Source organism: Rhamphochromis sp. 'chilingali', assembly GCF_963969265.1.
Source record: "Rhamphochromis sp. 'chilingali' genome assembly, chromosome: 6".
Taxonomy (NCBI): Eukaryota; Metazoa; Chordata; class Actinopteri; order Cichliformes; family Cichlidae; genus Rhamphochromis; species Rhamphochromis sp. 'chilingali'.
In genome coordinates this window covers 13,931,408-13,951,226 of record NC_137933.1, presented here as the reverse complement: position 1 = coordinate 13,951,226, position 19,819 = coordinate 13,931,408, and the positions used below count along the sequence as shown (strand labels likewise).

Sequence of the window (19,819 nt, the reverse complement as noted above, 5' to 3'; positions counted from 1 at the left end):
CTTCTTCTCGAAGCTCAATTTACATAGAGAAGAGCATACCGTCTTTTTTTTATATATATATATATATATATATATATATATATATATATATATATATATATATATATATATATATATATATATATATATATATATATATATATATATATATATATATATATATATATATATATATATATATATATATATATATATATATATATATATACAGATTTATTTATTTTGATTGCACATGAATTACTTAAAGAAGTGGAAGTGATATGTTTTCTTTTTCACTGTGGACAAAGCCTGGAGTGTTTTGTGTCTTTGTGCCAGGCTACTGCATCTCAAATGCAAACTTACAACATGACAATTATTTCAAACATTTCAGTATTTAATATAAATGTGTGCGAATTAGCAGGATAGTTGAATTCAAACACTTTTTTTTTTTTAGTTTAACAATTAACAGACTTATTTGTTGAGGACAGGTGGCATGCTTGAGTTATACATTCAAACACTGAGCAGCAGCAGAGAGACAAAACCAGATGTTCTGTATGAGGATCTTTATTTGTAATAAATAGGATATATATTTCCATTAAAAAAAATCAACTAGACGGCTCCTTTGCTAGATTTTGAGTTGATTGTCATGTGCTTCAGATACGATGTAAGTACAACTTGGTGAGACATCACAGTAAATGCTTTACGTTCATATATGAAAGAGGAAATCAGACAGCAACTTTGTTGAATGTTATTTTCCTTCTCCCCAGGTTTTCGTTTTATATTGCTGCTGTCTCTCAGCTATAGTAAAAGTGAAAGGAAAAAAAATGTTTAAAAAGTACAGGAATGCTAGTATTTGAGCTCTGAATCCTCGTGTCAAATATAACGAGGGATTTTCTTTTTACTATTCTGTTGGAGTATTTAAAGCTCCATAGCGTAGTGGTTTACATATGGATCCAAGAAGTGAAAAAGCTCTACAAAAACTGCTAAATCAAATGTGCAGTGCTAGCTGATGTGGTGAGCCCTTGTTAATGAAGAAACAGCTGAAAGTAGTTTTATTCTACTTGAATAATTTCAGTGGTAATTATAAGTAAAATCTGTAGTAGCTCACATGGAAAGAAATGTATATGAGTTTAGATTCTTTCTTTTTTTTTTTTAAATGTTGTAGCATTAAAGTTTCTTCTGTTCATCATCTTGTGAACCTGTAGATGTTTTGCAGACTGCAGAAGTGCACTCGTCTACAGTGTTAAGCATCCTGTTGGCTATAATAACAATTTTAAAAAATATTTAAATGTTATGGCCCACCAAGGATGGGTGGAGATCTACACTCTTTCAGTATCTAACTTGTAGCAGTAGACTCCATGCTTGTGCTGCGGAGGTGGGAAACCAAAGCTGCGTACCCCTGGCTCAGACGGACCACAGTTACTTCGAGGTCTGGTGATGGGATAGCGAACGCTTCCATCGGCCAGCCAGCCGGCATCACAGCGGTCAAGCCCCGTGAACTTCCACGCAGAATACAGCTGTCCAACTTTGGCAATCTCTGCTCCGTCCTCCTGACACGCATGCTGAGCTTCAGTCAGGTTCATCTTGTGAGAGGACTGAAGGTAGTAGACTCTCCCTTAGAATAAAACACATTTATTTTGACAGTTAGCTGCACAGACGTGTTTCAGACTGCTATATAGCTGCGATTTATCACCCATAAATGCTAATGTGTATTTGTACTTGAGTTTCTGTAAAATTAATTATGATGAATTAGAACATTCAGTTAGGTCATTTATTCATACACTATATGTATAAATAAATGGAGGCTCAAGTAATGAGTCTTAGCACCTTTAAAGAGAGGGATAATGGGAATCTGTGCCACTGTGCTCTTCAGAAATGAGGGTGTGAAACTGCTAAGTAATGGATCTGCTAATCTTTGTCAGTGTGGGCATCTTGACATGTCACAGTAAGGAAAACACAATTACACATCAGGAAATGGCCACTCAATATCACTTTAGCTTCTCTGTGGCCTTGTTGACCTCGCATCACCTTCTGCTTCGCCTCACCTTGGAGCAAAGAGGAGAAACAGAAGACATCGTAGTGATTAGGGTAGAGGTGAAGTCTATCGTAGCGGCGGACACCCGGGGCGAGGCGGGCTCCCCCGCAGGGCTCCCTGGACTGCGTGATCGGATACTGGACTGTCCCATCAGCTAGCCAACCGGCATTGCACCAGTTCATTCCCTCTTTCCAACACTGGAAGAGCTGTGTGATGGTGGCCACTGTCGAGTCCTGCTCCTTACAGGCTTGCTGGGCTCCCAGGAAGCTCAGATGGTAACGACCATGAGGGTGTTGGTAGGGAAACACCACACCTGGGTGGAAGATTCAATCAGACATCAGAATATCTATGTGGACTTCAAAGTGTGTCAAGCTTTCACTGCTATTGTTATTTCAGCTATTGTTACTACTTTGCTTACCAGGTGATACTACCACTGGCTTGTGGGGTTTTTGTTGTTGTTGTTGTTGTTGTTGTTGTTTTTTTGTTTTTTTTAAATTCCAGTAAGTAGGTTTGCAATCATCTGCTCTTACTACAAACTACAAAACGGAACACTTTGATCTGCAACAGTGGGAAATCACAGGCTACTGGGTCAGCTGAACCAAACAGATGAGTGGTTAAAGTTAATTGTGTGGTTTTCTATGGCAACTCAATTTGGAAAGTAAAATGTTTGTCAGTTGTTTGCAGGGGTTTTTTTTTCTTTTTTTTAAATTGATTATTTATTTGCAAATGTAAGCAGTCTGCTTTTATAATGGATATCCACACCAGCGGTCCCCAACCCCCGGGCCACAGACCGCTACCGGTCCGTAAGTCGTTTGGTAACGGCCGTAAAAGATGAGGCTCGGATGCGAAATTTCTGGTTTTCAGGGTTTTTATGGCCTGTATTTATATAGCGCTTTTCTAGTCCCTAAGGACCCCAAAGCGCTTTACATATCCAGTCATCCACCCATTCACACACACATTCACATACTGGTGATGGCAGCTACATTGTAGCCACAGCCACCCTGGGGCGCACTGACAGAGGCGAGGCTGCCGGACACTGGCGCCACCGGGCCCTCTGACCACCACCAGTAGGCAACGGGTGAAGTGTCTTGCCCAAGGACACAACGACCGAGACTGTCTGAGCCGGGGCTCGAACCGGTAACCTTCCGATTACAAGGCGAACTCCTAACTCTTGAGCCACGATCGCCCCATTTTTATCGGTTTTTAGCTTGTCAGAGGGTTTTTTTCTGACGTTTTTATCGTTAACTCTGTTTCTCTGGGAATTTTCCCTTGTGTTATGAATAAATCATCTTCTTTTTGGTACTGGTACCGGTTTTATTTTGTTGAATTTCTCCGCGACACCTTAATGACCAGTCCGTGAAAATATTGTCGGACTTAAACTGGTCCGTGGTGCAAAAAAGTTTGGGGACCGCTGATCTAGACTCTACATGTCGCAGCTTTCATTCACGGAAGCAAACAGGATAGCTGAAGGTGTAAATGCAGTACCTTGTAGCTCTAGGTGAACCACTGCGCTTTGGTCCTCCAGTCCATCCACCACAGTACATCGATAGCGACCTGTATCATTCAGCCAGAGTTTATTCAACACAAGTGCAGCATCTCCTGGGAAATCCTGTCGGAGCTGCACACGACCCCTGCCCGACAGACAGTGCATGTTAATAGTTTAAAGAAAAACATGGTCAAACAGTCAGCGATCAGGTTATCTTATTCAGTTGATCATATCTTTAACCTGAAATCTCCAAAACTTCGGAATCGAGTCCCGAAAGCCACGATCACATCAGTCTCCTGTCCCCCAGCGGCGGGCAGCCAGGACCACTTGACCCGGACCTCCCTTGGTGAGCTCGGCACAGGCTCATACCAAAATCTGCATTGTAGGGTCGCATTACCCCCTCTGACCGAAAGCACTGATTGCTCAGCAGAGTCCACGTAGAGTTTCATACCAATAAAATGAACTGCAGAATAAATACAGATTTAACTTATCATACTAATTTTATATTAAAAGGTTAGGGTCTGAGCAATAATGTGCATACGTTCGTTGTTGCCGCTTTCATTGAGGTAGTCACCGTAGAAGAAGCTGTTTTGGGTTGGGGGGGCAGCCGGGGCCCAGTCTGAGAGAACCAGGTGAGCTATGAACAACAATACAGTCTGGAAGCACCAAATCATCATCATCAGTGTCTGCACAATCCTCAAACCTGCGAAGAGAAAAAATATTAGCTAATTAATCATTAAAGGTCATGGAGCAGGATGGACAAGATCAGAAATGAGTTCAGCAGAGGAGCGGCTCAGACTGAGCAGCTTGGAGACAAGGAGAGGCAAGGCTGAGGTGGTTAGGGCATGTGCAGAGTCGGGATAGTGGATATAGTCGACAAAAGATGTTGAATATGGAGATGACAGGGAGGAGGACAAAAAAGTATTTGTTCTCGAGGGTTTTTAAAAAAAATGAAGACTCTGCTTGCTGTATTGTGAACACTGGATGTTATAATAAAGCAGCAGCAGTAAAGGAAAGCACGATACAATTTTAGCAGGTGTGCCAAATGTAATGACCTCACTGTATATAGTTTGCTGTGTTTATACAGGGAAAATGCGTTTTCACACTGCGGGACTGTCACTTAAAGTGACTTCAGTGTTTAGATGTAACAATAGCCATTAATGTTCGTCACAGTAGTTTTCTCGTTAAAAAAAAATCTGGTAATTCTTTGTTTTTACATTCATCAGGTCCCAATCAGCCCAAATATCAAAGAGAAATTAAAAATGCAGGAGGTTAAAGCTAACAAATTATATCTGACGTACAGTTGTTATAATAATAATAATAATTATTATTAGATGGCTTTCTTTCCCACTTACCGCGAAATTGTCTGCGTGGTTTTTCCACCTCGTGTGAAAGGTCTGATGTTGGAGAGCTGGAGGCAAAGTGATCAAAAATATTCCCAGGATATTAATACCGCATTTAGCTTCCCCTCGGTCTCTGTCGATGATAAAAAACAGGTGCAGCTATGGGCCAGTTAATAATGATGAAGAATGTCCTGACCTTCTCCCCGAGGAGTGTCGGGTCGTACCGCTGCTCTGATTCTTAAGCACAGTCATCAAGCTGCTGGAAACATCCCCGTGTGTGTCTCTTTGTGCAAGCTGTGGTAGGTAGGGCATCTGCGGTTCAAGAAGACCTACAGAAATTACCCCCACCCCCGCAAAGTAAGCGCAGTTACAGTGGTTTATAGCTTTAAAGGAAAGTTAAAGATCATCGTGATTTTGATGGAAATTTAGCCTTTTATGTTACGCATATTATTCTACTATTGGGTAAAGTCTTTGTGGAGGCTCTATAAAAAATATTAAGGTCACCACAGTAATACACTTCAACAGGAACGGCACATGGGATCGCTGAGCGGCTGTTTGTGGAGGAAAACTCTTTGAAAGCAGATACTTGTTATGGAGGGCAGCAGCATTTACTAGAAACACTAGAAACACCGTAATCTTTAAAAAGAGCTCCTTTTATGGTGTGGAAAACATGACCTACACAGTCACATACAGCAGACACAAACAGTGAAGAAGTATCATGTGTTACGGTGTGTTCACACCGAACGCGATAGAGGCAGGCAGAGCGTCAGGCTTACATGTAAAGTCAATGGAAAGGCGCGATGACCCGCGATTGCGGCTCCCGCGAAAATTCGGACGCAGATTTGCGTCGCGAAACGCGAAAACGCCTGAAACGCGCGTGAGTGTAGCGCGTTTCAGGCGTTTGACTCGCGAAAAAAACCACGCGCGTGAGTTTATGTGTTGCATTTTGTGCATACACGCGTTTCGCGTCCCCCGCTCGAGTTGGAAAAATCTGAACTCCAGCGTCAAATCGCGCCGCGACAACCAATCAGGAGCCTGGTGACGTGGCTGTTACCTAGTTCAAAGGGGCAGATCCAGCCAAAGCCCTTTATTCTTCAATAGAAGGAAGGCTAATCAATGCCGTAGCAAACAACCCGGAGCCATACGACACCAGCTGCTTTCTGGACCGAGACAGGAATATAAAGGACCGAGCTTGGAGGAAGATATGTAAAGAGATCCGGCAACCTGGTAAGTTCATTCATTTTTCTTAAGTTTTCTCTAAAGTTTTCACTGACCCGGGGAAGCCGCACAAAAGCTAGCAAGCCACCGCTATTTTCCCACTGACGTACAAATACCGTTCTGCTTTTAGGCATGTTGTCATTTAAGAATATATTTTATTGTTTATTAATAAACAGCACACAGTGGTCCCGCTGTTCATCCGTCACTGCCTCTTTTTTTTAATTTTCTTTTTCTTTTTATTGCACCGTACAGCATTGCATTCTGCAGCCTGATTGACAAATCTGCTCCGTGTCGTCTCCTGCGCTTGCCAAATTTATCATGTTTGGTTTTGATAACCATCACGTCCAATAGAAAAAACAGCACGAAGACACCCATAACTATGAGCCTCATTCGGAAATAGACACCTGCACCGCGAGGGGAAAAGGCGCACGAAAGTGGCAGGCAGATGAAGACAAACGGCGGCATAATAATACTTTTACGTTTTGCAATCTACAAAGGTTTGCACTTTGAGAATCAATTGTGAGAACTGTGACCAATGTTCGTGTGTGTGGAAAAAAGTGTATAAAGTGCGTGGCCAGGGGCTAGTTATTCTGACAACCCCTGCTGCAATAAATGAGGGACCACTGTCTACTCTATGATTATTATATTCAACCTGTTAACATTTAATACTATATTGATAGAACCAACTGATTCTGCAGCAGAGCATCCCCTGTTGCTTCTCCTGGCTCCCCAGTCCCTGAGCTCCTGCTGCTGCACCCACAGGTATGTACAGCAAGCACTGATACCTTTTTAGTCGGTGGGATTCCCTTGTGATCACCTTTACTAAATATCTACAACCAATCTGATTATATCCTGTTTTTGTTTTTTTTCTCAATGTTGAAATTAAAATCTAGTAGCAGCCTTCTCATTTCTTTGTGTTTTGTGCTGTTTTACAGGCCCACAGGGGAGGACGGCTCCGAGGCAGATGAGGGACGGGTCCCAGGACGGTCCATCGGTGGTGGAGCTGGCCACCCTGGTGTCCCTGAAGAGGCCACACCAGTCTCCAATGGAGCATTTCCTCCTCAGCCTTGTTCCTGCTCTGGAGAGCAGCTGGTCCTTTTTATTCCTGTCTCTCTGTAAATACTTATATTTTATATATTTATGTTTAATGTTTTTCTGTTTGAGAATTCTAATATTATTTCAAATAAATTTTTATAATGACTAATGTCTCAGTTCTACTACACAGCAAATGTTGGCACATGACTTGACACATGTAGAATTTATTTCATATTATACTAATGACAAAATATACTAATACAGTGGGATGCAGAAGTTTGGGCAACCTTGTTAATAGACATCATTTTCCTTTATAAATCGTTGGTTGTTACAATAAAAAATGTCAGTTAAATATCATACACGAGACACACAGTGATATTTGAGAAGTGAAAAGAAGTTTACTGGATTTACAGAAAGTGTGCAATAATTGTTTAAACAAAATCAAGCAGGTGCATAAATTTGGGCACCACAAAAAAAGAAATGAAATAAATATTTAGTGTATATCAATGTGTGTGTCTCCTATATGATATATGGGGTGCCTTTGTCTGGACGTGCTTCCCATCCAGAGCTGCACAGCACAGAGGAAAGTTCCAGCGCTCCTGGAATCCCTCTGTGATGGACCGCCAGTCTCCAGGTGAAGGCACAGCCATGAAGTCGTCCACTAGACAGTCCCAGATGGCCGTCGCTGCCTGGGGGGGTGATCTGACACACCGACTCTGTAACTGAACGCTTGGTGCTGAAGGAGTCCGCGGTGACAAGGAACCTGGACAAAATTGTTCAAAATCAGTATTATGTGTACTGCAGTTACAAAATACATTATTCAAATTCCAAAATACTTTTGTGATGTCAGATATAAATCACAAAACTTAAATCTTACATAAAACATTTTGTAATTATAAGGATAATTCCAAACGTATATTAGATAATATCTAAAACAGTTGTGTTTTATTTTAACTTTAACATATCATAATTTGATTGGTAGCAACTTTCACAACTACAGTGAGCCAATCACTCATAATTCCTAAACATGTCAATCAGGTAGGAATGAAGTGAGACATTAATAGAAATAAAGAGTTGTGTGTTGACATGTAGCCCTTTCCTTGCTTAAATCATTAATATTTTTGAAAAATTAATCCGTGATAAGACATAGCTTATCAAGATAGAACCATGTAACTAAAGATGAACCAAACTGTTCAGTTTTATCTAACTCTGTTTTAATAAAGGATGCTCAAACTGGCCGAGTGAATGACGGTGATAGCGCTGGAATCGGCCGTCATCCAGGCGCAGCTCCTGGAGCAAGTGGTGAAACTCACCAAACTGCTCACACCTCTGGAGGACCTGATGGACCCAGGTACGGCGAGGATGTCCTTTATGCCGCTACTCTGCTCTCCACAGTAAATAGAGAAGGGAGACTCTCTCTTCAAGCGCTAGCTCGACACCTGCCATCTTGCAAAGATACCGGTCTGGCAAAACTTCCTCCCACATCCCTCCCACATTTCCGGTTCACGCGCGTTAAAATATGATATTTTGGGGCGCGATGGATTTTTCTTGGACACGAGTAGAGGTGCGAATGTACACGCGTCAAGTTAGGGGCGTTTGGGGCTTTTTTCTTGCGCCCATCGCGTTCGGTGTGAACACACCGTTAGAGATGCTTTGACCTCCACTGCTTTTATTTTACAGAGATGAAAGATGTTGCCAGAGGCCAAACATGCCAGGATTGTGAGCTTATGGGCTAACAAGGTGTAATTACTGGTGTAAAGAGCAAGCTGAAGTCTTCTGCAAGAACTGCATTCAAGCGTTTGCGATAACTGGCAACGAGTCTCTCTTGCTGTGGAGGAGTTTGGCACACTCTTTATTACAGAATTGTTTTATTCAGACATACTGGAGGGTTTTCAAGCATGAGTGGTGTGTTAAGTATCAGATCAAAGTCCAGATTTTAATTATGCCACTTTCAATTTTTTATTTTTTGAACCATTCAGAGATGAACTTGCTGGTGTGTTTTGGAATATCCAAGTGTGCTAGCACTTCAGGAAAGCACCAAAACATCCGCAGACCATCACACTACCACCACCATGTTTCACTGTTGCTATGAAGTTCTTTTTATGAAATGCTGTTAGTTTTACGCAGATGTAACAGACTCAAAACTTCCTAAACGTTCAGCTTTGGTCTTGTCAGTTCACAGAATAGTTTCCCCAAAGTCATCAAGATGTTTTTTGGCACATGTAGAGTCAGCAGTGGTTTTCTCTTTGAACTCTCCCATGGATGCCATTTTTGCCACGTCTCTTTCTTATTGCTGTATCATGTATTCATTTATTACATAAACAGGCTGTTTGACCTAATTTGGATGTTAGAAAACAGTTTAAGAGTGATTCCTGTACTTTTGTACTGCGTGTCACTCACTCAAATTTGACGTCCACGTTTCCACTGTTTGGTAGAGATTCCCATTGGATGTGAGAGTAAAATAAAACTGCTATAAAAGTGGAATCACATTGAAACCTTATAAAAAGGACATAAAATTGTAAACATAATAGTAAGTTAAAGGATGAGTTTTTGTATATCAGTGTTTAAGAAATGATTTCCTGAATTCCTTAGCTTCAATTTCACCATCACCAGGCTGAGCATGAAGACTCACATCATGTTTTGTGTGGTTAGAACAGTTTGTTCTTTGCGAAACAAAGAGGAACGCAGCCAACGCCAGGCTGCTCAAAAACTGCACCTTCTTTTAAGTTTTATCTCCTTTTAAATGCTGAGTTGTACAAAAGAATGCTCACTTTTGTCTTCTTTATCTACGCCTTCATTTTGTACCCTGTGTACATGACTCTGCTAACAAGTCAGCTCATGCTTAAATCAGCTGTGAGCATCTACTCTAACATGGGCACTCTAACAGCTCAAAAATGGATTTTTGTGTCTCAGCTGAAAAGATACACAAAGTGTAGAAAGAGTTTTTTTTTTAAAACATTTAATAATGTTAACCAACAGTGAATTAAAAAAGCAATGCAAAACGTTGCTGTTTTCTACATATTTCACATTTTTTGTAAAAAGAATTAGTTGGTCATGAAATTAAATTTAGGAACAAAGCAAAAAGGTGTCAAAATGTGTTTAACCCCCCCCCAAAACAAACAAACAGAAAACCCTACTCATCCGTGGAGTCAAAATGTGAAAGTTATCATTTTCCTGCTCTGGACAAGCGTTCCTGTCCTGTGTGGTTGAAAATGCCATAAATACACTCTGTATTACACCGGGAAAATCTCAGGGCTTGCATTCTTAGACAGACTAAGAGAAGATCTGTGCAAAAAAAAGCTCCTAAAGGACAAATTATCAATCTGTGAGGGATCTGTGAGCAGTTCAATGTTGCAGCATCAAACAAACTTTTAGCAATGTAAACATTGGGGGGGGGGGGGGGGGGGGGGTTGCTACAGTCAAAGTGCTACAAGTGTTAAAGTCCAAGCTATTCAGCAAATATGATTCCCATGGAGTAAAAAACAAAGCAAATGATTCTGTTTCCGATCCGTCCTCTGCTGTGGTGCGAGCAGACGGAGCATCTGAGGATGAGGATGGAGTGCTGATAAATGGTTATTGACTAGTTTCTAATCATCGCAGCCCAACAGCTCCATGCGCAGAGTGATGCGCTCGTGCCATTCCCAGGGGATGACTCGGACGTATCGAGCATAGACCGGAGGCTCAAAAACATTCTTCTTATGGGTGTTGTTGTCAGTGTTTCCCTGGAAGAGCTGCAAAAACATGTTAAGGTTACTGTTAAATGAAAACACATTGTTTTGAACACACCTTACTCCCATTTACACGTGTCAGTGACTGTTTTTGTGCATGCGTGGGTGTGTGAGTGTGTGTTTTGTTTGTTAGATTACAATTTTTTTCTGAAGTGGAGGTGAAGTGGAATTTTCTATGATTTTGTGTAGGTTTTTTAATACTGCTCCTGTTTTTCTACCTTACTGAATCAAAATATTGGTTTGTCATATTGTATTTTATTACGTTTTGTTTAATGTTTTGGATGCTGCAACACAGCAATTTCTTAACTTTTGAGATAATAAAGTATATCTTACCTTATTTTTAACTTAGCTTTGACATATATGGAAAAAAAAAAGAGGAAATGGCATTTCAGGTATTCACATACGTCTGACCTTATCATTTCCGGTGTTCTCCTTCACTGTACTCCAGGACTCCCCATCATTGCTGTAAGCAACTTTAAACACTGATACAAACTGCACTACTCCAAAGTCCTTTGCACCCTGTGTGATGATGCCCGTGAGGCGCTTTGTCTTCTCTAGATCAACCTAAGATAAGATAAGATAAGATAAGATAAGATAAGATAACCTTTATTAGTCCCACACGTGGGAAATTTGTTTTGTCACAGCAGGAAGTGGACAGTGCAAAAGTTATGAGGCAAAAATTAGAATACAATAAGAATAAATACAGTACACAACTGTACAGAATAGAATAAAATAAAATACTATATACAGTAGAATAAAATAAAATAAATATACAATAAGATAAAAATAGAATACAAATACTATATACAACTGAGTAAAAATACAACGATGACAGAAAGGATTATTGCACTTAGTATTATTGCATATGTATGGATGTGTGTGCTTGATCAGTTAAAGTCTTTATTATGGAGTCTGACAGCAGTGGGGAGGAAAGACCTGCGAAATCTCTCCGGGGAAGGAGCAGGAAAAAAATGGCATTACCAACTAGTAACTTCAAAGAAAACAAGATTTTTAAAAAAGGTGACTGCTGCGGTTTCCCTCACCTGGATCCACTCTGAGCGGTTGTTGTAAGCAGGAGACCATGCATTAGTCTTCCCCACCTTATCCAGCCGGGCAAACTGAGGGTGCCACGTGAAAGTATCAATGCCCCACGTGCGGTAAGAGCTGGAGGCTGAAAGCTGCCCGTCTGAGATGAACCGAGACTTCATACCAAGAGGCTCTGAGCAACCTGCCGTGTTTGAATAAACTGTGAATCAAAAGGCAGACGGACAGACGGAGGGAGGGGGAAGCCAAAGCAACAGAAAGAGAAAAGAGGGGAAAAATTGAAATCACCCGACAGAAAAGAAGAATCAACTTCACCCAACATTTTAAGAATGACGAACATTCACAAAGCGAGTGACTGATTACAATCACAAATACCCACCAGTGACCGAGTGAAAGGAAAAAAACAGAAGAGCCACACAATGCAGAAGAAAGCATGCAACATAGCACACAGAGCTGTTTTTCTTTAAACCTTTTAGCATTAAGATCAAATAAGACAAAAGCTGAAGATGGCAGTGTTTTTATTCTTGAGTGCTTGAAATGGCTTCTTTTGTTGTTTCATAATAAGGACTGTACCCACAGAGCTATAGTGGATAACTTCTATGTGGTCAAACTAGGCTAGATGTGGTGCAATTAAATTTCAAAAGTCTGTCATTTCACCTGTCAGCAAGACCACAGTAAGAAGACATCAACACAGTAGCACAAGACACACTAACGATGCTGCGAGGAGTTATGCAGTTTAGGTTAAGGGTTCACAGAGGCTGTGACCTGACTTCGACTTAGCGTACACCACCTGTCCTTTTTCATTATTGTCCTATCTTTTTTATCTAACTGCTTTTGCTCGCTGACCTTGCTGTAAGTGTTACGGCTGTGCTGGAAGTTTATTGTGTTTACCGTGAAGTTCACAGCCCAGCAGCTCCATGCGCAGCGTGCAGGCCCTGCGACAAACCACGGGGATGATGCGGATGTACTGGGCCACGATAGGAACGTCAAAAAGGTTTGTCTTTGTGCGGTCGTTATCTATGTTGCCCACAAAAACCTGCAGCAAACAAACACAGGTGAGCAAACTGAATAAACAAAGTCAACAAGAACACTCAGAGAGCACAACTAACTCCCACCAAAGGGCAAGGGCTATACTAAAACTGTTTTATGATGTTTTTATTACAACATGATGATGTCAGCCTGTAATGGCGTCACGGTGTGTTTTATAGCTCTCTCTATGCCCTTTCATATGATAGATTACTCAATATGGTTTCTTTAAATTCTTTTCAAGATCAACTATGATCTTGTTGATTTTGAAGGTCAAGGTCAAATGCTTAGCTACCCTAGATACCCAGGTCCCCCAAGGGTAGTATATAGTTGTGAAGTTTGAAGACAAAGAGAATAATCCTTATTTGTCCTGCACTGGACTTTGGTGCAACAGGGCGGTCTGGGCTGCCTATCCTTCAGCTTTTTTTTGATTGGCTGCCTCTTACAAACAGAGGGTTCAAACAAGAGGTGGGTGGAGCTCGTCAGTGAGAGCAGATATCATCTGTCATCTCAGGAACACAGCTCTAAATAAACATCAGGGAGAGGCATGAGTTGAAAAAAAAAAAGTCTGGCTCATTGGGATTACTTCTACACCTCATCTCATTGTTCTAGATTGTTTAACACCTTAATATCGACATCCACCACTGTAAGAGTATCTATGTGTTAGAAAATGAGAAAAAGCTTAACAGGTCCACTTTAAACACAATAGAAAATAACATATGTAGTACAAAGTTGTGTCTACCTTATCCCTCTGCTGGCCATCCACTTTGTAAGTGATGTAGGAGTTTCCATCAAGGCTGCTTGCCACCTTGAAGGCTTTGATGTACTCAGCTGTGCCCAGGCGACTGGCACCCTGAGTGATGATGCCCGTCAGACGCATAATCTTCTGCATATTAATCTGTTGTAACCAAAACGCCATGGGTCAGTGAGCATCTGGACAGGTCATGCACTGCTCAGTCTCGTCAAAAGCATTCACTTCTCTCACCTCGATCCAGGGGTTCTTGTCGTGTGTGGCTGACGTCCAGGCGTTGACGATGCCTTGGTTGTTCAGTCGAGCCAACTCTGGGCCCCAGCGCTGAAGACCCAGAATGCCATAGTGCACAGAGGAAGCAGAAATCTGGGACTCCACGATTGCTCCTCCCTCCATCCCCAGCAGAGAAACACACCCTGGGGTATGAGATGGAGGGATTTTTTGTTACTCTTGCCACGCTTTAGATCTTTTTCTCATGCTTGAGTGAGCCACGCTTACAAGGATATCTCATCAGTTTTTAAGTTCTTTAAAAAATGTTGAGGCAAAGCGAGTAACAACAGGCTGTCAGGCTGTTTGAAATGTGTGTGTCTAATGGTGGTGCACATACGTAGCTGGCACTGCTTTCCAACATACGGTGAGGGGCACTGGCAGGAGTAGTCTCCATCCAGATCTCGGCATTGCCCTCCATTCTTACAAGGCTGTTTTTCACAGTCATTTACATCTGAAAATCAAATTCAGAAATTACAAAACAAATAAATAAAACAACAACAACAAAAACAAAAACAAAAACAAACAAAGAGTGCTTCAGATGCGGTTCACACTTGTCAAACAAGCACAAACATCTGAGGGAAAACTGGTGGAGGACTGAAGCAGGTGAATGACCATAATAATTTCACTGTGTCTCCAGCATTCAGCTGGTGACAAATAATTACTCTTCAATCTTATTGCGTTGACAGAAGTGGCCCTGAGGCATGGCGTCATTGAAGAAGGAAAAGTGAACAGGTGGGAACAGCGGAAACTTTGAAGTTATATCCTTGTCGTGTCACCTGACACACTTACACACCAACTATTCTGGCAACAAGCTAGAACATCTGCTCAACAGCAGTATACACAAACTGAGCTCTTTAAAAAAAAAAAAAAAAGAAGGTATTTCAAATAATAGTGAAATTTGTCATTAAGTATCATTAATGTTTCTCCTTTGATTGAAGGTCCAGTTTTGATTGAAGGTCCACTGTCTAGGTAATGCTTGGTAATCTCCACAAGGTGGCACACTCATACAACATAAAGACTACAGACAGTTGGGATGATTACACATTTTTCTTCTCTACTGTTTGAAAAAGAACCTATTCATTTTTAAACCAAGCAGTGAGATTGCACACCAAACAATATTCCTTCAGTTTTTAAAAGGCAAAATGTGACTGAAAGTAAGCAGCTAAGAAGACAAAAGGTGCTGTTTTACTAAATGACCAGTATATAGATTGCTTTGTAATAATAGTAGGTTATGTTAAGTCTTTGTGTTTGGTTTGTATTGAAAACCAGTGTGTACCATGTTTATGATGTTTTCCCAAACCCGCAGCCAGAGGAGGTCAGCCCCACTCCCTGCTCCATGAAAAATCCACAAGCAGAAAATCTCAGCCGCATCAATGAATTATATGATCTACACAGCAGAATACACTGTCTTCTGCTTTTTCATCTCTGTGTGAGAAATAGTATGCGCACTGGCTAATACAGGGATATGACATATGATGATACAACATAATATATAGTTTATAATCTGAATATAAATTAACTGTTGTAAAATTGCAATGATACAGTGCTTTTATAAGGTGTTATAGGTGCATAAATGCTACAAATGCGTCATTTTAGCTAGATGGTAGGTGGTTGCTAGGCAATGTGATGGCATAATATTGTATATAGATAAGAAACTTTAGGGTCCTAATGTACCTATGTGTCAATTTTGTTTGCTTAACTCTAACTGTGTAGGAGGAGTTTACGTGCAAACTTTTATAGTGACAGTGACAAAATCTAATACGATTTTTTTTTTAAAGGTAAAGTCCAAAAACGTTGTTACGTTATTAAGTTCAGACTTGATGAAAGCTGTGTAACTGACACCTAAGCATCACACATGCCTTATTTCACCCGTTTTAGTAACGCCAAGAAACTTCAGAATGAATGCAGGGCTGACGTAATGCCACATGGGTCTGTTTAATTCCTGTTCCAGTTAATGCTAAGAGGATTGGTCACAACAGCACGGGCACAGCACAGCTAATAACACTGAGAAACAAATGATCTTACCAAGAGGCAGACTGTGAAATAGCCTTTGCTTTTTTTTGCTACTTAAATCTGAAGCCTGAAGATCTGGCTTGTACTGAACATTTTATTTTTGTCAAGTGGAATTCATTTTCACACGCTCTGGCTTCACCTCAGTGACTTCTCAAAGGCTCTTTACCTACTATCACATCACTTGTTTTTTGTGGAGTGTTATTTCCGTGCATTTACTGGACATATTATATAGTGCGGCGTATATTGTCTGCCTGGTTCAAAATTAGAAAATATGGGAGTAGACGACCAGACTGCACCAACACTACAATTGGTGGTCAGAGCATGGGCTTTGGGAGGGTGAGCTGTTCCTCCACAAAAAGAGGGGAAAAAAAGCCTCTTCACAAAGTTATGCAAGATTTTGAATCAGAAGGTTTATACATTAAATCTTTTTCATCATTTTTGCTACCAAACTCACAGTTCAGGATGTCAGCCACTGCTCAGAGGTGTCTAGGAATAATATTCACACACACACACACACACACACACACACACACACACACACACACACACACACACACACACACACACACACACACACACACAAACAAAACCCATCCTAAGTTTGGCTTCCTTTTTGTTATTTTCTCATGCATTTGCTCCACTAATAATCCTCATGTTTTAATGCTAATTTTACAAGCAAACTTGTATTGGATTCTGCTATGAGGATATGACTGAATTCACTATTCATTTGACTGGGATAAAATAGATGCAATGTTGACCCTGTGTGAGAAGCATCTGCATGCTAAGAGACTTGGAGTGGTCTTTTACTAATTAGCCAAAGAGAATAACCACAGAAGCCACTGAATGGGCTCCTTTCATGAAGCTGCTGAGCGGACTACACATCCCTTTCATTGCCGAAGATGTGAACGGAAGAAAAAACTCCTTGTGTTAAAACTTCTAGAGAAATCTGCTGCAAGTGGAGCTTGCTACTGTGTTTTTCACATTTTTGGGTAAGCTGTTCTCTAAAAAATACTACTTTGAAAGAAATTAGAATGCAACCCATTCCTAAACGATAAATCTTTTATGTCAACATTAAGTGGCCAGAAATTGTTTTAAAATTCATTGAATAAGGAGTTAGATGTCCTCTGGAGTACAGCAAGTAGTCTTATAGATGCACAAGACAAAAAGGGTTCAGTTCAGGCTTTTGACTCATAGCCAGAAGTAACTTACTGATCTGGCAGTGCACTCCCTTAAAGCCGGGCTGGCACTTGCAGATGTACTCATTGAAAACATCTCCTCGTCTGGTCGGAGCGATGACCTCGCAGGACCCATCGTTCTTGCAGGGGTTGGGACTGCAAGGTCCTGAAGATGGAAAAAGAAAGGTGTTAATTTCGGTACGTGCTTCGGTGCTTTCCCACCAGAATTTTCCTTTTCAGCTCTACCTGTCTCTGTCAGGTTACAGCTGTCTCCACCAAAGCCATCGGCACAGATGCAGATGAAGGGTTCCTCTCCTACTCCAGTCACGCATGTTGCTCCATTGTAGCAGTGATTTACCTTACAGTAGTCAGCTGAGTGAAAGAGATAAAGGAAAGGCAGTGCAACGATTATTAGTATTTACTATTCACACCGCGGCTGCACATGCATGCATCCACTGCAAAAAGCACACATTTCTATAGTAGATAGTGAAAAAACAACAACAAACAACAAAACAAAAAAACTTGTCATTTAATTGTTTATCTATTAATTAATTACTTGTTGTAGTATGAATGGCCCGGGAGATGTCTTAATCAGCAGGAGAAGCTCCAAACCTCCAAAATATATGCCCTCCTTTACATTATTCAAACCTGCAGAGTGGGCCAAATTGGTGTCTTTGGCAGATAATTCTAGTTCCCGGGCATTATGTTTGATGCCCCAGGTCTAAAAGATGGTATCGCTCAGCACTACCAACTCAATATAGCACTGCATTTCCCAAAGTTCAGTTCTATTGCAGATAATGTATGGTAAATGGTTGGGTACAGCCATCAGGTGTATCTAAAGAGTAACACAGAGATCTTTCCCTGGTGTTGCTGGAGTTTCTGCCCTGATCAGTGCTCCTGCAGTTTTTGCTGGGAGGCACTGAGTCACACATCATGCCTGGATTGTGTGAAATGATGGCTCAGACCTCAGTGGGAGCGGCAGGACAAAAGCTTATGAGTCATACGAGATCTCTCAAAGTTACAAAACCTTTACCTCATTATCTTTGTTTTCTTTTTCCAGTCTATTGACTCAACAGCAGCAGTCACCATTCAAACTGTGAGCAGCTCCAGGTACAACAAACTGCAATTTACTGGCATTTTGTTTGGCAGTGAGGCCAAAACCCTACATGAATTATTCTTGAATACAGCACAATCTATGTTTACGAAACTATTCGCCATGAAAACGGATCAGAAGAATAAACACATAAATAAATAGCCCAAAATACAGTGGAAATGTGACTCAATATAAAGTTTTATGTGGTTAAATTCTCAAAAAGTGTATCCCGAATAAATGCTGGAAAGTGTCTAAGGCTGTGTGAGCTGGAAAACAGCTGGTCCTATGATGTAGCCACTGTCTTTATGAGCCAACCTCTGACAGCAGAATGTGTTTATGTCCAGGATTAGCTGAGTTTTCCAGAGGCATGCGGATCTTTGAATAACAGACTAGGTACACAGCATGACAATACAGCAGCTCAGGGGTGGGACAGGATATGCACCACACCTGACAGACAGGTGGGACTCTGAATGTACACAACCACCATGAGAACAAAATCACATTTGCATGTTGAACTAAATTTAGATGTGTGGACAGCTGCTTCATGATGGCCCCAGACAGGAGCACAGATGGCATTAATTTCCTTTCCATCTGCATCAAATCCTTGTGAGTCCAGGTAGATGTCCACAGAGACAACTAAAGGGACACCTGTAAGTGTGCCTGTGAGAATAATGACATTTCTAGAAACACTGTCCACTGAGAAAGGGGAAAACAACCACGAGAACTGTTCACTACTGCAAGTATCGCTTCTTGTACAATGATCACTGCTCAGAATAGAGCTTAGTAATAACAGAGTATCACGTGTAATAACAGACCGGTCTCACATTTAATCACCTAGTCTACCAGGACAATAATGAGCTCACATTATCATAGGCATACGTCTACATTGACTGCTTTCAGGGGGTAAAAAAGTGCACAAAACTGAATCCTAAATGCTTAAGTAAGAATAGTAAAAATACTTGAGATATTTAGGCTACTGTTGTACATCTGCTGTTTTCTTTTCGCCCTGCATTACGTTGATTTATGTGAAAAGGAAAAACAAAAAGCAATCAAAGTAGGTCACTTCACAGTGAATTGACAATATAATGGGGAAAAGGGAAGCAAATGCCATGGAAAATACAACAAACAGCACCAGAGTCCCCTTAAGGAGAAATGGAGTCTAGTGTTAGAGGCAGAGACCTGTCAACAAAGTAAACTTTTAAGTTCTGCGTTAACGCAATATTCCGCTTTGATTCGTGTCGTTTATTCAAAAGGAAACTTACCTGTAACTGAATGCAGGCAAAGCAGCAGAGCAAATGTTCCTACATACGCTGGGGTTACATTTCCAGGACGTTTCATATTTGTTTTAGCCTTACTTTGTCCCGGGGGGTTGTTTGTCCGGAAAGACGCGCTACCTTTAAAATTTGAATACCAATGCGGCTTTGAAATGCAGTCGGAAATATCGCAATTCCGACTAAAACGCAGATGAAGAGCCGGGTGATAAATGGGAGAGCTGAGATTTTCGCTAATACCCGAGTTAACGACGTGTGACGTTTTCTGGTGGGCGGAGAGAAGTGAGGAGGAAGTCCTCTGATATTCATTCATGGCAGTCTGTTCGCCACTTCTTTCATTATTTTTTTTACT

The 19,819-nt window shown here is 41.1% G+C and overlaps 2 protein-coding genes and 1 long non-coding RNA gene across 4 annotated transcripts; 1 reads left to right on the top strand and 2 right to left on the bottom strand.

The window, feature by feature from the left end:
- Window positions 1–357: 357 nt before the first annotated feature.
- On the bottom strand, window positions 358–5,142 carry LOC308398738 (hyaluronan and proteoglycan link protein 3-like). The gene is made up of 7 exons (XM_080885520.1): window positions 5,040–5,142; window positions 4,856–4,911; window positions 4,042–4,203; window positions 3,741–3,963; window positions 3,500–3,645; window positions 2,025–2,327; window positions 358–1,594 (listed from the first exon to the last, which is right to left on the bottom strand). Exons 1-7 carry the CDS (start codon window positions 5,093–5,095, stop codon window positions 1,299–1,301), a joined length of 1,242 nt encoding a protein of 413 aa, XP_080741646.1. The 5' UTR covers window positions 5,096–5,142; the 3' UTR covers window positions 358–1,298.
- A 430-nt stretch (window positions 5,143–5,572) lies between these two features.
- LOC308398376 lies at window positions 5,573–8,193 on the top strand. Its single transcript, XR_013971945.1, has 4 exons — window positions 5,573–6,070; window positions 6,742–6,823; window positions 6,997–7,176; window positions 7,663–8,193. It is a non-coding gene; the product is annotated as an uncharacterized lncRNA (long non-coding RNA).
- Window positions 8,194–10,075: 1,882 nt separating this feature from the next.
- Window positions 10,076–19,717, bottom strand: LOC308398623 (lactadherin-like). Of its 2 annotated transcripts, none has more exons than XM_080885372.1 (10): window positions 19,459–19,717; window positions 17,350–17,475; window positions 17,138–17,269; window positions 14,253–14,366; window positions 13,880–14,061; window positions 13,637–13,792; window positions 12,760–12,904; window positions 11,868–12,070; window positions 11,236–11,388; window positions 10,076–10,827 (listed from the first exon to the last, which is right to left on the bottom strand). In XM_080885372.1, exons 1-10 carry the CDS (start codon window positions 19,532–19,534, stop codon window positions 10,684–10,686), a joined length of 1,431 nt encoding a protein of 476 aa, XP_080741498.1. In that variant the 5' UTR covers window positions 19,535–19,717; the 3' UTR covers window positions 10,076–10,683. The 2 variants fall into 2 exon arrangements, with proteins under 2 accessions (XP_080741498.1, XP_080741499.1); XM_080885373.1 differs by having other exon boundaries at window positions 11,868–12,052.
- Window positions 19,718–19,819: the final 102 nt, after the last annotated feature.

What these genes read in the sequence shown, in the direction of transcription:
- LOC308398738 (XM_080885520.1), bottom strand. Translation starts at nt 5,095, where the DNA reads ATGACTGTGCTTAAGAATCAGAGCAGCGGTACGACCCGACACTCCTCG. An exon ending in TGAAAGCGGCAACAACGAAC is followed by an intron (nt 3,964 to 4,041) that starts GTATGCACATTA and finishes TTTATTCTGCAG; the next exon opens with TTCATTTTATTGGTATGAAA. An exon ending in CGAAGTTTTGGAGATTTCAG is followed by an intron (nt 3,646 to 3,740) that starts GTTAAAGATATG and finishes TCTGTCGGGCAG; the next exon opens with GGGTCGTGTGCAGCTCCGAC.
- LOC308398623 (XM_080885372.1), bottom strand. Translation starts at nt 19,534, where the DNA reads ATGAAACGTCCTGGAAATGTAACCCCAGCGTATGTAGGAACATTTGCT. An exon ending in TTGCCTGCATTCAGTTACAG is followed by an intron (nt 17,476 to 19,458) that starts GTAAGTTTCCTT and finishes TCTTTCACTCAG; the next exon opens with CTGACTACTGTAAGGTAAAT. An exon ending in TGGAAAGCAGTGCCAGCTAC is followed by an intron (nt 14,062 to 14,252) that starts GTATGTGCACCA and finishes CTCATACCCCAG; the next exon opens with GGTGTGTTTCTCTGCTGGGG.